Genomic DNA, 15,816 nt, shown 5'->3' with positions numbered 1-15,816 from the left:
GTTCACCAGCGCGAAGAGGGCGAGATGTTATCCAGGCGACTCCTCCAGTGCTTGGGGATACACCTACCGCATCATGAGGGCCATGATGTTCACCTCATGGGGTGTTTGCGAGGACTAAAAAATACGTGAGTGTTTAAATATTGGAAGATTTTCAAAGGTTATACAAATAGGAGCCAGTGGTACTATCATTAGCTGAGACCATTTGATGGAAATTCCAAGAATCAATGTTGTAGCCAGAGTGTGCAAGGGAATAGGTTTAATATAGAACACATGATTTATAGGATTACTTTATAATATTCACCCAAAAAGTCAAATCCAAAGGGGCGCAAGAAATCTGTCCACACGCTAGAGACCCAAAGAATCCAGCAGAGGGCCTGGATCCCAGCAGTGTCCCTGTCCCGCACAAGTTCAGCTGCAGGCCTAGAGTCCGAGGCAGTGTCTTCCACGAGTCCAGCCAGAGGCCAGGAGCCCACAGCAATGTCTCATGCAAGTCTGTGTTGAGCGAGGGTCTGCACCAGAAAGGCCCAAGGGCCAGTGGTGCAAGCTAGAAACCCTGCACCCTCGGGGTGAAGGCTCTGTGCCACCAAGCTGAGGGATCTGCACTGGAGCCAGGAAGTGATGCTCGAGGCGAAGACTGAGCTGCCCTGACGAGAGCAGCAGGCATCCTGGTGACAGCGAAGCCCCGAGCTCCGCCAATAATGAGAACAACCGAGTGCATATCAGGAAAACCAACGGCAGCAGGCTTCTCCAGGAAATCAACAGCACACGATCTTCCCCTCCAGTTCTCTTTTTATGCCATTGGTACCCATCCTCAGGTGGATCTTCCACTTCCAGAACCCCACTGACTCAGTTCGGCTGGGCATACCACGTTGACCATTAGTTCATCCACCACAATCAACAATTTGAATTACCCAGAAGTGACAAGGAGACCTTTCTCGTGAAGGAGTGAATTCATCCTCAGGAGAGTCCTGGGCCTGGCAGATGGCCTCCAACTGCCTGCCTTCCTGCACCTATGTTGCTGATATCGATGTGAATGACAGGGGAAGGAGCAGATCTGCGCGAATGCTGCTCTTGGCTGCAGAGGGAATTTTGAGTTCAGCGTTTGTTGATCACTCTGCACAAGTCACCGTAAACACTCAGAACCCTGAAATGCATTTAAACATTAAACACAGTAAGAACATTAAGTGCATGTAAAGCCCAGAGGGCTAACACTTCGAACTGGATGTCAGTTTTCCTCTACATTCCTGTTAACTCCTTTTCCATTAGAAGTCTGTCTGACTGAATCAGGCCCTCAGTTCTGTGGCAGGACTCTTAATGTCTGAAACATAGAAGGTAACATTGAATTCCCAGTGCTTTTTTATAACTCTGTGCAGTGTCTCCTAAGAATAGAAGAGATGCCGCCGTTGGCGTCTAAGCCAAATCCGAAGTTGATTTATAGCATTGCTCCTTTAAGTCTAAGGTTTTTTTCTGGCTATAATTTCGCAGCTAGCCTTTTAATTCTTTTTTTTTTTTAACCTCCAAACTATTGGGTAACATGAGTGACTTTCATTTCTATCCACTCCCTGGCTGGCTGCTTTCCATTGCCCAAGAAATGAATGCATCCTTTTATGCAGGGGCTTTGGGACCGTGAAGCGCTTAGAGGCTTGCCAGGGGTGCTGCCTGGGCATTGTGCGTGTGGGGTATGTGCTGTGTGTGTACGGTCATGTGGAGAAGTCAGTGTGCAACATCTCTGTGGTGGCAGCCACGCCAGAGCGGTAAGTCTCCTTCTCAGTACCTTAGAACCCTCCTTTCTAATTCCACCAGGAACTGTCGTTGGTCAGCTATTTAAAGCAAAGAAAGAATTTAAAGTGGAGGATTAGAAAGACATAAGAGAGTGAGAGAGACAGAGATGCGATCTTTACCTTTTTAAACTTAGCATATATGTGAATGTCTGTACTCCTGTACACACCCACCCCCCCCCACACACAAATGCTGAGGCAGAGTTTTTCTGAAAGGCAAAGAAATTTTTTTGACATAGCTGTGCCAGTTGCCAATCTATGACTTTTTTTAAAAAAAAACCTGGACCACCTCCATAGTTTACATCTACAGTTTCTACTTTTTACTTTCTGTGAAGTAGAAAAGGAAGTTAAAAGACAATGCTGAGCAGTAATTGATTATTTCATTCCATTATTTATTTTATGGCTGTCCCTTTCACACCTAAAATTTTAAATAAAATTTTGTGGATGTATATATGTACACATTCATATACATATATATAAATCACAGAAGTCACTTTTTGGCCATTCTTTGTGCAGCTTCGTGACAGTAAGTGTATTCACGGTGCTGTGGGGCTATCATCATTGTCCGTTTCCAGAAGTTTCCATCCCAACTCGGAATTCTGCACTGTTAGGCACCAGTGGCTCACTGCCCTGTCCTCCCAGCCCCTGCGCCCTGTCTCCTGCTCTTTGTCTCTGCGGGTTCTGCCTGTCCTGGGTTCTCATGTGAGCGAAACCACGCCGTACCTGTCCTTTAGGACACCTGGCCCAGGTGACTTGACTCCCTCCGTGCCGAGGCCTGTGTCCGTACCCCCTTCCCTTTCATGGCTCTGTTTTCGTGTGTGTAATACTACCTTCAGTTTGTCCGTTCACCTGTCATTTGGGTTTTCCCCTCACCTTTTGACTGTCGTGCAGAATGCTGCTGAGAATATTGGTGCAGGCATACATACCTGAGTTTCTGCTTTCACTCTCGGGGGTTATGCCCAGGAGTGGAATTGCTAGATCACGTGGTAACTCTGTGTTCACTCTTTTGAGGAATGGTCAGACTGTTTTCCAGAAAACTTTTTTCTTATAGGAGCTTGTCTTTTGACTTTCCAAGACAATCAAATAGTTTTCACAGAAGCTGCAGCTCTTTTCTGTTGGTCCTGTATGGTATGATTGGTTTGAATCATTTAATTAACTCCCATAATTGCAAAAATAAATCCAAGTTTAGAAACATACAGTTGATATTGGCTAAGCGCACAAATCCCCTGGGAGGACCTGAAGAGCAGCATCCCAGCCATGAGCCCCAGGGCACCGTGGCCACTGGCCAGTACATATCACAGAAAGAGCAGGGAGAATGCAGGTTAGTGGGACTGGGGAGCCCCAGCCAAGGGGATAGGCCAGTGGAGAGAGCGCCTACAGTTCAACAGACTGCTCTTATCCTGAGAAGATGTGTAAAGAAATGCAGAAACAAGCGACAGGGTCTAGCAAAAGACCACCGCATATCAGGACTGTTAGCATTCACATCCTGTTGTTTGGAGACCAAACAGGGCAGAGTGCACAGGGTAAAACAGAAGGAGACGGTGACTGACCCAGTCATTTGTTGTATAAATCCTGAATTTAAGAAAGGACAAGCGAGCAGGGCTAGAAGTTGATTCCCACGGCTTCTTCACTCCCAGTTTAATGTAGTGTAGTGATAAAAGGCAGATAAGTAGGGACAAGTGGTGTGTTCCACCCTCGTTAGACCCCCAGACGGTGAAAGGATTGGAAATGGCCTCTCTAAATGTGGTCTACGGGAACTGGGTTGATTTTGCCTAGAGAGAGAAGTTGAGCATCTGAGCGGGACCTAATAAGTCTCCAAGAATCTGAGGGATGGAAAGCAGCTGTTTCCTGTTCTGCTAAGGGCTGGAGGAGAAGAATGGAGTCATTTGCAACAAGTAGGTGGAAAAACTCCTCGTCCATAAAGCATGACAGTGGATTGGCAGGAACAGGTCACTTCTCTGTTTCAGAATCACACAGTTTACTGTGTTTATTGAGTGATTTACATGTTCTTGAATGTTGAACTAGTAAAAATTAGAAAAAAAAAAAGAAGAAAAGAAAAGAAAGAAAATCGAGAGGAACTTTTACCCACATAAGAGCCTGAGGTTCGCATTGTTGGAGCTCCCAGCACTGTGTGCTTAGGGAAGCCCTTACCCCTCAGACGTCTAGTGAGAATTAAAGCTAGAACACTCCAGACTCTCTTTGTACCCTTTCTGTTTTCAAAGCAAGATAACCTACATTTACCCCTTCTCTATGACATAAGGAATCTCCGTAAATTTGCTAGTCTGCATTTTTTCTGTTCATTTGGTCAAATGGCCATAATTTATTTATTTAAAAAAAATTTTTGTGTCTTCAGTGAGGCTAAATATCATACACGTGTAGATGTAGGTACCTGTTTCATATAGTTATAGACATTTGATATATGACATATAAACTTAATACATAATTTGCATGCTATAAACCATGTCATAAATTATTATGTGATATACTAAATTTATATATAATCAATGCAAAAATGAAGGTGATATTTTGTTCTAGGTAGTGTATCTAAGTGTTAGTTACATGATAATGAGTAATATATACAATGTGTTACTTGGGAGCTCAGCAAATGTGCAAAGGATTGCATGATAATCCGTCGCTGTAGGAAATCAACTAAAAGAAGAATATAAAGACAGAAAAGTGAGTTCTGTGTGTGTTAGTAAGTTTTAGCCAGTGAGGCTGTTGAGAATGTCAGAAAACTCCTTCTCAACCATTGTCTTTGTCATCCTTCTCCCATATTAGGTTAATTATGCCATTTATTCTGAATTGGATAAGTGATGTCACATTTGCCCATCTGAGCGTTATCTTGGAGACAAACTTGAATTCTTAGAGCTGTGCTTTGAAAGTTATGTCTACCTGTCAGCATTAACTGCATTTATATTCCACCAGGTTATATTTTCGTCTTCTACCCTCATCGATTCCAATCTTATTTGCAGACCTTTGCTGTTGCTCTGGAATGTCTTCTGCCACCTGGAAAGGGCTCAGGGTGAATCATGACCCAGCTCCGGGTCCCCTCCCTTTTTTTGGCCTGCAGAATCCAGCAGTGCAGTGGGAAACTGGATTGGGCCATCTTGAATCCTCCCCGACACTTGTTCATTCACAGTGAGGTGTTGGTCAATTACTCCACCTCTCTGAGTTCCGGTTCCCCTCATCTACCTCACAGGAACATCATGAGGATTAAACTGAGTGAAATGATGTGTGGCGAGCCCAGCGTCCATTGTTGCCTTGTTTCCTGTCATTCATAAAGAGGAGCTCACATCACCATTATCTCTAGATTCCTTCCAGTTAGTGGGTGTCACTGGCCCTCGGGGAGGTCTATAATGTAGGGTTTGTCTAAGATTTAGGAGAGCACCCAGGAGTCCGACTGTCTGAATCTCTTCCCTTTTCTATACTTTCTTATTCTGGAAAAGTAAAAGTCTACTCTAAGGCCAAATATTCCCGAAAGCATTTGTTGCCAAATTACCTGAAGGAAATTGTGGACACACAGAAGGAAAGTGCATTTTGACATCAGAGGGAAGAATACACATTTTTGCTCTGTAAAATTTCAAGGAGAGTTAGAAAATGTTCTTGATATTCTGACAGTCCTTTAAGGGACATTGGTTCTACTGAGTGCTGTGCTTGGAATGATGTCAAACTGACAACATGACTCCTGTCCTCAAGAAGCTTCTGGGTTTGGGGAGACTAAATCCGTAGCATGAGAGGACAGAGACTTAGACTGAGTACTATTTGAGCACCTGAGAATGGACAGAGGCCGGCTACAGAGTCTGGGCTGCGGTTTGTTCTAGCTCTAGGAGACGCAGGGTGGTGCTTTAGTTCACAAAACACTATCATTTCAAGAGAGCATTGTGAAAAACTGCCTTAAGTGTTTATTTCCCGTAGAAACCCAAGGACGCTGCAGTTTCTCTGTACTTATTTGAAACAAAGATGTCTTCCTGGAGTCTCAGGGCCCAGGGTGATTTACTTTCAGATTGTCTTCCGCACGCTAAGCCAGATTGCTCCTGCCCAAGTTCATTCTTGGACTGCAGGATGTGGAATATCGTTATAAATCAGAGCAGTTCACATCGAGAGTCAAAATCCCAGCTAGAGCCTTACTTTCAAAGCTGAGGCACGGCGCATTTTAATACCAGTGGATTTAGGACGTTTTTCTTGTTATTAGAAGACTTGCAATTCAGGGACTTTGGAGGGTGAGAATGGACCCTCTAAACTGGACCCCTCTTCCTGTCCTTCCTTGTCCCTCAGCCCCCTAAATAAAAGAGACAGGCAGAACAACAAAACCATTACGTTAACGGCATGGAATTTATGGCTGAAATCTTGCAAAGCTTATGTCAGCAAAGTGAAATAATTACTGTCACTTTCTTTTAGACACTTAGCTTTATGGTTTGTGTCGCCTTCATCATAACAGGCAGCTGATTCAGTAGCTCTGTTTTTCATGGCAGATGGCCCAGGGTTACATTTTATGCATGTGGCCATGCTGTTGAGATGACAATGCATGGATAGACCAGAGTGAAATTTAGATAGTGCCCTGAGATAATGTCAATGGTTTGGGTTGTCATGTTGTCAGTATGCCAATGGAGCCTGTTCTCTTGCTCTTTCCCTTTAGATTCTCAAGTCCAAAGATTTAACCTCTCCAAACCAGCGCTACATCGACAGCAAAGTTGTGAAAACAAGAGCGGAAGGCGAGTGGCTGTCCTTCGATGTGACGGATGCTGTCCATGAGTGGCTTCACCATAAAGGTTGGGAAACCCTCTCGCTTCTCCCTGGTGCTCAGTGGCCCTCGGTTATTGTAAACTGATGACAGATTTAAGGGCACAGACACATATGCAAATGACCTCCTTGACTTCATGTTTTCCAGACAGGAACCTTGGATTTAAAATAAGTTTACACTGTCCCTGCTGCACCTTTGTGCCATCTAATAATTACATCATACCCAATAAAAGTGAAGAGCTAGAGGCAAGATTTGCAGGTAAGTGAATCTCTGGTCATCTGAGACAGAGGAGGGCTGTTGTGATTTTGTGGGAGACAGAGTCAGTTTGCAGGTGATAGACTGGCGAGACATGGGGAGTTTCGTACATCTGGGTGATGATACGGTTGGGGGAAGCCAGAGACAACAGAGAGGACTCGTTCTCGGTTTCCAAGGCTCAGTGCCCAGTGATGGAGTGGCCAGTGTGGCTGACGGGTTCATTAACCCCTCAGACAATTAAAATAGTCAGCTGAGCCCTTTACTCTTCATTGAAACAAGGCAACTTTCTACTTTCATGTTACAGCAGTAGATAGCGTGCATGCAAGGAAATCTATTGATAATTCCCCAAACCTGTTTGGAACAGACAACTCTCTTTCACCAAAGAAAGGAGTCCTCTCCCACCGTGGTTTCCATAACTCACCTTCCATGTATTGACACCCTGTACCTCTTCTGACCTATACCCAGCATTTCCAGTGGCCTCCTCACCAGAACTTTACAGTACTTGTAACAAGGTTTTGGTTTTCGCCATGCTTACTCTGAGTGGATGCACCACAGGTCCCACAGAATGAAGAGATGTGATGAATTGACTCACTTTGTGTACTTGACTGTGAGTCGCTAGGTGAGGAGAGGTGGAAGAGTCTGCCCGTGGCCTGGGGCAGCACCTGGCTGCACTTCCGGGTCAGGGAGCTGATTTCTCTCCCCTTCGAACATCATCCGAGACCTCCATCCACTTTTAGAAGGTCGCTGTGGCCCTTGCTCATGGAAAAATACTCCCAGAGGGCCAGAGATTTATTTCAGTCTCTAACCCAGCCATGATTCTCGTGAGCGTGGAGATTAAATGCTTAACCTGGCAGTCTCCCGAGCATGCTTTGGGCAGCTCAAGTTTCTAAGTCTCAGGTGGAATCAGGAGAGTGTTGAGGATGCCATAAAATAAATGAAAAGGCCTTTATTCACAGCTTCCCAAAATAGCTCTAGGTGAGGGTGACTTCAGCTTCACTTGAGCCTAGTTTGCTGCCAGTTAGCTGAGCCTCAGTTTATGTTTGTGAGCAGTCTCCAGTGTCTAGTTGTCCTGGGAAGATTGTGAGCCGGGGTGACAAGGTGGGCTCTGTGACTGTGTGCTCAGTTGTCAAAGGTCTGAACACAGACCACACTGAGGTCTGACTCAGGCCCTCGGGCCGGCCGTCACAGACTTCTTCGGGGGGACTCCCGAAGCTACAGTCCTGCCTTTGACACTGAACTCCCTTCCTACAAGAGCCCCATTGACAGGTGTTGTCACCTGTGGTCATCCTGTTTTCTCTGTCTCCTTGGGGGAATGACAGTAGCCAGGCCATGGTGGTCATCACTGCTATTTGGGACAATATGGAAAAGAAAAATATATATATGTAGCTGATGATGTGTGATGAAGGTAAAGCTAAATGTTCATTACCCAAATGCATTTTTTCAAGGTATTGATGGCACCTCCACATATACCAGTGGTGATCAGAAAACTATAAAGTCCACTAGGAAAACAAACAGTGGGAAGACCCCACATCTCCTGCTAATGTTATTGCCCTCCTACAGACTTGAGTCACCACCGTCTAACCGGCGGAAGAAGCGTGCTTTGGATGCGGCTTATTGCTTTAGGTAAAGAAATGAAAATAAAACCAAGTGATTGCGTCTGCTAACCCTTGTTCTGCCTTTGCTTTCTTCTCCCTCAAAGCAACCTGAATGGTTCTCACTTATCAAGGCCAGGCATAGGACAGTGTAGCTCCTGTGTTGTGTTCATCAAGTCCTTAGCAAAGAACCAAGTGTGAAGGGAAAAGTCAGCCTCCGAATTTCTGCCCCAAACCTTCTAAGGTGCTTTGGTGTTAAAGAAGAAAGTGCTTTCTGCTCCCCAGAGCAAATGTGAGCTCATTTAGCCCTTCCCCGTCTGTATGGAGCCCACTCCTCTCTTCAGAGTGCCAGTGCCAGGTCCTTTCGCAGTCATGGAGATGACGCGGCAGCAAAGAGCCACCCGTCACATTTTAGCTGCTGATGGAAGTGAAGGACAGGGAGAATTCCTGTGTGAATGCCTGGAGGGAGAGGGTGAATGCTCTTCATGGTTTCTTAACAAATGTGGTAAGGAGAGGGCTCTGATTTGGGTTTTGGTTGTATTTTTTTTTCTTTTTGTCTTTCCTGGAGATTGAACTCAGGGCCTTTACACTGAGTTGCATCCTCAGCTCCTTTACTTTCTTCCTTTATTAAATCTTGAGACACAGTCTCACTAGATTGCTAAGTTGCCCAGGCTGGCCTGGAACTTGTGACCCTCCTGCCTCAGTCTGCGATCACGTGTGCACTACCATGACTGGCTAGCAGTCACGAGACAGAGTGGCACCCTCTGTGGTAAAAGTGCCCAGCACATCACAGGCCGCAGCAGAGTGGCATCTTTTGGTTGCTAGCGTCAGTGACTGCGTTTAGCATGTTCCATTTCTCTTCATGTCCACTTCCTTCCTATATCGAGGAGGATATGTGGCCAAGCAAAAGACCTTGCCTCAGAGGAGAAGCTTCAGATGGCTCTTAGGTCATAGCTGCTGCATTTCACTCATTTTTTTATGTGAAAGGGGTTTGAGGCTGGGTTCCAGGACAGCCTGGGCTTGGCTGGCCAGTCAGTTGGTTCATTGCTTGTTCGATTGGTTCAATGGTTGGTTGACCAGTTGGCTACTGTCTCTCCCAACCACACCCTGCTTCTGTCTTGTCACTTGAGGGCAAAGGTTTGCTTTCTAGGCCACAGGCAGGGAGTTGGGGTGTACAACTCCTAAGGGGGAGTGAATGCTAGCACATCCCCTCATGCAAGTCACCTGAGATTGCAGAGAAATGTAGCCCATGCTCACTGCTCATTAGTTTGTTGAACAAACGAATGAGTCATTTCTCTGGTTTGGAGTGAGGTGGGTGGGAAATCCACTTTAAAATCTGCCTTGCTCTTCCTTTCCACAGAAATGTGCAGGACAATTGCTGCCTGCGTCCACTTTACATTGATTTCAAGAGGGATCTTGGGTGGAAATGGATTCATGAACCCAAAGGCTACAATGCCAACTTCTGTGCTGGGGCCTGCCCGTATCTGTGGAGCTCCGACACTCAGCACAGCAGGGTGAGTACTGGTGACTCGCTCCTGTGTTCTGGGTGAGGAGTGTGTCCGCTGAGGAGTTTCTAAGTGAGTGGTAAGACCCGGAGCCTTCGCCATCTTCCAGGCGAGCATGCGGACAGGGTCGTTTGGACCGCGGGAGAACATCGGCAGTGGGTGAAATCAACAAGAACCCTGATGTGTTTCAAACACTAGGCCCACCTTCCCAATTAGGGTACAAGCAACTTGAAGGAAGCTTTACTCATTTGTTCTTTGTTTTCTATTCTTAACAAGAATAAGCATAAATAGGCAGCTGGAAAAGGTAGCTCTTTCTGAATCAATACATTACGCAGTGTCATATATAAAGAACATGTAAAGGGACCCAGGTCGCCAGCCAAAGAAAGGAATCCATTCTCACCTCCACTAAGCACTGTGGGTTAGAGAGAACAGTGGGGAAACTAGAGAGTGCTTTAGCATGGTGATTTACTAGCGCACGACAATTAGGACATCCTTTAACAGCTCTGGACCTCAGTTTCTTATCAATAGAAAAGAGTGTCTATATTACAAGTGTTCTTTAAAACAATGCTGAACTCAAACTTGTTGCGAGATAGGGAAATAAGAAGTATGTGAAAATGATTTGAAAATGAGTATCTCTAAGCCTTTCTGAGTGCAACCCAAAGTAATGAAGAACATGAGTATTTTATCCAGTCACTTCACTGAGGACCAAGGGCTGACCAGGAAGGCAGGGCCAGGATTGGATGCCATGGGTTTCCAGGACACTTCAGCAAGGCCTTCGTCCAATAAGGATATTTGCACAGTTGTTTCCTCCTGACACCTAGGGGCAGCTGGGGCTTGGAACGCAGCCCTCCCTGTTTCCTAAGAGGCCCCCTTGCTCCATCCCACAGACTTCAATCCCTAACACGTGGCTAGGTGGGGAAGCTTTCTCCTCTGCTCCTGGTGCCTCTGTAAATCTCCCTATTAAAGAGGCATTAGGAAAATTGCCTTCATGGCAGGGTAGGAAAAGGAGTATGCTGCCAAAAAGCCTGCAGAAGGCTTTCGGTTGAATGCAGGAGTTGGGAGGTTATCCATTATCCTGGACAATCTATGTTACAAAAACGCCTCTGCAGTGCCTATGAAAAATCATGTGCGAGTGGAACCTGAAGCCTGTTTGTTTATACATGCCCCCATAGGCCGCAGTGAGGATTGACTCCTCCGGAGGCTCCCCTCCTCCGGCCGTTTCCGGCCTCCCCAAGGCTGTGGCCCTCCGGGTGTCACGTGCATGGCCACATGAGGGACACTCCCGAGCCTGTCCCTTTGCCCTAGCTCTCTGGCCAGGCTGCCCCATCTGGGCTTCGGCAGCAGTAGCTGCAATGTGAGCAGGGCCCAGCTGCCAAGGAGAAACCTAATTCTCCTCCCGATTCACAGAACGAGGGTGAAGGCTGAGACTGGGCTTGTTCTTCAAGGAGGGAGGAAGAATAACTGACATGGTCACAGAAGTGTGGTTTGGACAGTTACCCACGAAGCAGGGGAGCCAGTAAAGTAGTCAGCATTGCTGCATTGAACGGATCTTCTGTCTTAGGCTGAAAAAGCCGCAGTGGGTCTCGAGGAAAAGGTCACTTGCTATTTGAGTAACACGTTAATGGCACCCGTGGAAATGTCTGCGCGTCATCTCAGGGAGCCTCCATGCTTCTGAAAGTCTCGCTCCCCCGTGGTGCGAGTTCAAATGCAGGGCTGGGCTCCCTGCATGCTGTCCTGCCACTGCTTCTCCACTCCTCCTCCTGGCCTGGCCTGGCCTGCTACCACAGGGAAGGTTCGGGGAGTGTTGATGGCTACTATCTTCCCTGTAAGCAAAAGAAAGAGACTAATTAATGGTGTAGATTGCTTTCCGTGTCAGCCTGAGCATCACTGCTATTATGAAGCAATAGTGAATGAAAATGTAGGTAACATTAAATAGGCCTGAGAAGACACTTAACGTAAGGAGGTTCAGGGGCAGACAGGGTGAGTAACCTCCTCTCTGCCCACGAGTAGGTCAGAGTTCCAGTGAGAGCCTGCGGTCCTGGTTCTTCTAGCCATCCATGCCTTCATTTCTTCCTCAAGCACACGTGTCCTGTTCGGTCCAGAGAAGACTTACTAGGGCTGCAAGGTGCAAACAGAGCCTACAGAGTCCCTGACTGAGTTAGCTCTTAATCCACTTAGGAATTTAAACACATATATACAGGAAGCAACTTCAGTTACAGGGTAGTGACCAAACCCTAAGAAGCCTGGGAAATGTGTGCCTCAAAGGAGTGGCCAGAGTCAACTTCTGGGAAAGGTTAGGAAAATCTACAGAATGAGCTGCTTTTTCCAATGTGAACTCTATAAAGTCATTTGTTTACGATGTATAGAAAAAGCATTCTGTGGGGAAATTGTGAATCTGGTGATGGCTGAGGACACATACCAACCTGATTATCACTTAGAGTTAAGAAAAAAATAATAGCCCATGCAAAATAGTTCACAGTGCCTCCTGAGTGCTGTGACTGGTGCCAGCAGGAAGTGGTCCTTTTCAAACTAATTGCTCCTTTGTTTTTTGCCCTCCTTCCCAACGCTGCCTGTCCTCTGCCTTGTCCAGGTCCTCAGCTTGTACAACACCATAAACCCAGAGGCCTCTGCATCTCCGTGCTGTGTGTCGCAGGACCTGGAGCCGCTCACCATCCTCTACTACATCGGCAAGACCCCCAAGATCGAGCAGCTCTCCAACATGATCGTCAAGTCCTGCAAATGCAGCTAAGGTTCCTGGAAAGGTGGCAAGAGGAACATCGAAAACAACAATCACGCTGATGTGCTCGACAAGAAAACATAAGCGAACCTTGGTTCCTCTGTGTTCAGGATTATGAGCAAAGCGGTACTAGTCCCAAGACTTTGGAAGTGTGTGTTCTGTTTGTTAAAACTGGCATCTGAAACAAAAAAGTAAAATAGAAGGCCGTATTCTACATTTCACCTACTTTTTAAGTGAGAGAGACAAGAAGCAAAATCTTTTTCTTTTAAAGCAAAAAATAAACACTGGAAGAATTTGTTAGCATTAATTATGTGAAAGAAAAAAAATGAAAACCAGGAGAATCCTGGTCAGCGGAGTTGCTGTCGTTGTGTCCCCTTCCGTGTGCTACACTCACGATTGCCATGCAGTAGACACCGGCCCATCCTCCTCCGAGATTTAGCAGCGAGTTATTTATTGTGTGTTACTATATAATGAACGTTTCACTGCCCTGGGAAAATAAAACAAGTGTGTAAAGTGGAGACCAAATCCTTTGCCAGAAACTCATGGATGGCTTAAGGAAACTTGAACTCAAACGAGCCAGAAAAAGAGGTCATTAAAGGGGTGAAAAGCCCCGTGAGTTATTGTATGACCGAGCAAGTCTGCCTTAAGACAAAGACCGGAAAGCACATGCTATGTATCGACTGCTTAAGGAAGATGTACGTAGGGTTCAAACACTAAAAAGCCTGTTAATAAGAAAAATTCTCAGCCAGAATAAATCTGTAAGATTTTTTTTTCCTTTTAATTGTATATGGTTCTTTGTCAGTTTAGTAAACTAGTGGAATGTTGAAATGTTTTGACACGTACTGGTCAAACTTAAGACCTTCAAGTGTTGCTGTATAGCTATGCTACAGATTTTCCCTTTGTTTTGGGGTATGTAACCCTACCTGTATTATTAAAATAGATGGGTTTAGAAGCCAGCATAATTGAAAACACACCTGCAGATCTCCTTTGCAAACTATTAAATCAAAACATTAACTACTTCACATGTAATGTGTAAATTCTTACCATATTTTTTATATTCTGTAATAATGTCAATTATGATTTAGATTGGACTTAAATTTGAACTCTTTAATTATCACTCACAATTAATTGTATGTTTCCTTTAGCTGGCCAGTATTTTCACTAAAGCCCCTAGATTTTGCCTTGTACTACAAAGATATTTTTTAATAAGATTTGCTCTCCTGTGCTTTGTGTATTGTCCATTTCTATGACATAAGCTATCTGTGTCTGTTTGTCTTTTTTTTTTCTTTTACAAAAAGAATAGATGGAATTTAGTGGTCTTTCTTCATCTTTTGATCATCATTACTAATCAAGTCATGTTAAAAAACATCTATGTTAGGAAAATGGGAAATGCTATGGAAACATAGATAATCGGGGGAAATGTTCTGATTTTCACAGAATCTGAGGATCTGAACTCAGAATCCTGGTGGCTGAGTTAATGTGGTCCAGTTAGTATTTTTTGCAGAATTTTACTGTCATTAAAAGGCAAGCAGTTCAGGAAATACCTTTTCCTGTTAAGGGGAAATGGAAGGGTGCACATTTTAGGTACTTTTGAAAGGGTGAAAACATCCAGGTCACGGTTACTCATGTCACTTATTTCACTAAGTTAAGGCTTTTGGTAGATCTTCTTGAAAGGTTGAAAAGACACAAGCCAAATTCTCCCATGATCAACATATTCTCTTTCCTCTGAGTGCAAGTTATCTAGAACTGGGGCTAGAGGTTTTACTTGGCTTACAGAAATGACTTGTCACATCATTTTGGAGGAGGTACCTCATGCCTGGGTTTGCAGGGTACATGTCACTTATTTAGTTTTCAGATAAAAATTCATAGGCAAATCATGAAGTTGCACCTAAGGGCAGTGGAGTAAGACAGGAATGGTATACTTTCCTGTTGGAATTTCCTGACCATCATTAAGATGAAGAATTGGATTCGCAAATTTGAAAACTGGAAAAGCAAACTAGAGAGGGTGCCACAACACTGAGCAGCTCTCACATCAGGTGTAACCCAATCCCAGACTGTGTTGGGCTTTTCCTCCTCCACTTTCCTGTTAATTCTGTGTAAATCACTTTTATTTCTGCAGGTATTTTCCTCTGAGATAAAATGACATTTTGTTTTGTATTAGTTTGTCTTTCCTTATGAATGCACTGATAATATTTTAAATGCTCTATTTTAAGATCTCCTGAATCTTTTTGTTTTCAATTGGGGGATTCTACAAGGTCTTTATTTCCCGTAAATAAATGTTGCCATGGGAGGGGAGGGCGGAGGTTGGAAGCGAGAAGTGTTAGTAGGCCGGCGGGCAGCAGTGTATATGTGTTAAGCAGCAGTACAATTTTGTGGTTGGCATGGTTAAAAAATTGGAATATAAGAATAGCTGTTTTGTACTTTGACGACCAATTATGCTGTATTTTAACACAATGTATGTCTGTTTTTGTGGTGCTCTAGTGGTAAATAAATTATTTCAATTCTGTATTTCCGTGTGTGTCCTACCCTAGGGCCACCTTTGAGTCTAGAAGATTGCACGGACACAGTGAGAATGTTCCCCAGCTGGAAGGTGGGGAGCACAGTCCCTTCGCTCTCTTTTTGTAAGGACCCCGCCTGCAGTAGTGTCTCACAGTGGCTCAAGAACCAGAACATATCTAGCAAGCACTGAAGAAAGCCCTGGGCAGCCTTCATTCTCTTGCTTATTGCTATTTGGTCATCGTTTGAGATTTAGTTTCCATCCAGCTTGACCGTTTACCAGGAAAAATGCAGCGAGATATTTGCACTGTGATTTGGCTTTCTGGTTCTATGTTCTGCCAACCCCAGAGCCAAAAGACTGGTCTAGACGGTATCCCCTGTAACCCCAAAACTTCAAGAGTGGCAGAGCCAGCCAGATATAACAACAGCTCTTTGGAATTGCTTGCTTGGGAGCAGCTACTCTGGGTTTTTCCAACACCACTGCTCACATGTGCACACCAATGCACGTGCACACACGCACACACACGCACGCACACCATTCCCTCAAACTGCCTTGGCTGTTACCTAAAAGACCTCTCAAGTGAGCTGCCAGTATCTTCATAACTAGAACCTAATAAAAAGCAAAGTAGTTGTAACTCAATCTGGTTTTTTGGCTTGTGTCTCACGAAACAACTAGTTTGTGTCTGATGTGTTGTCTGAACGTCACGTAGGC

General features: G+C 45.0%; 1 protein-coding gene across 3 annotated transcripts in view; it reads left to right on the top strand.

The window, feature by feature from the left end:
* Nucleotides 1-15,116, top strand: part of Tgfb2 (transforming growth factor beta 2) — a 73,108-nt gene extending 57,992 nt beyond the window's left edge. For 2 of the 3 annotated variants that reach the window (XM_087209865.1, XM_004867392.3), the window contains 5 exons: nucleotides 6,415-6,547; nucleotides 6,667-6,777; nucleotides 8,220-8,397; nucleotides 9,727-9,880; nucleotides 12,462-15,116. In XM_087209865.1, the coding sequence (XP_087065991.1) occupies nucleotides 6,415-6,547; nucleotides 6,667-6,777; nucleotides 8,220-8,397; nucleotides 9,727-9,880; nucleotides 12,462-12,620 (735 nt within the window). In that variant the 3' untranslated portion in view covers nucleotides 12,621-15,116. The remainder of the gene's footprint in view (nucleotides 1-6,414; nucleotides 6,548-6,666; nucleotides 6,778-8,219; nucleotides 8,398-9,726; nucleotides 9,881-12,461) is intronic. The other variant, XM_087209866.1, reaches the window with a different exon arrangement.
* The last annotated feature ends 700 nt before the right edge of the window (nucleotides 15,117-15,816 follow it).

This window comes from Heterocephalus glaber, unplaced genomic scaffold (assembly GCF_053883595.1).
Source record: "Heterocephalus glaber isolate CG9 unplaced genomic scaffold, H.glaber_assembly_v1.0 deba00001067, whole genome shotgun sequence".
NCBI lineage: Eukaryota > Metazoa > Chordata > Mammalia > Rodentia > Bathyergidae > Heterocephalus > Heterocephalus glaber.
Note: the sequence above shows the minus strand (reverse complement) of the source record. Positions and strands in the feature narration are given on the sequence as shown.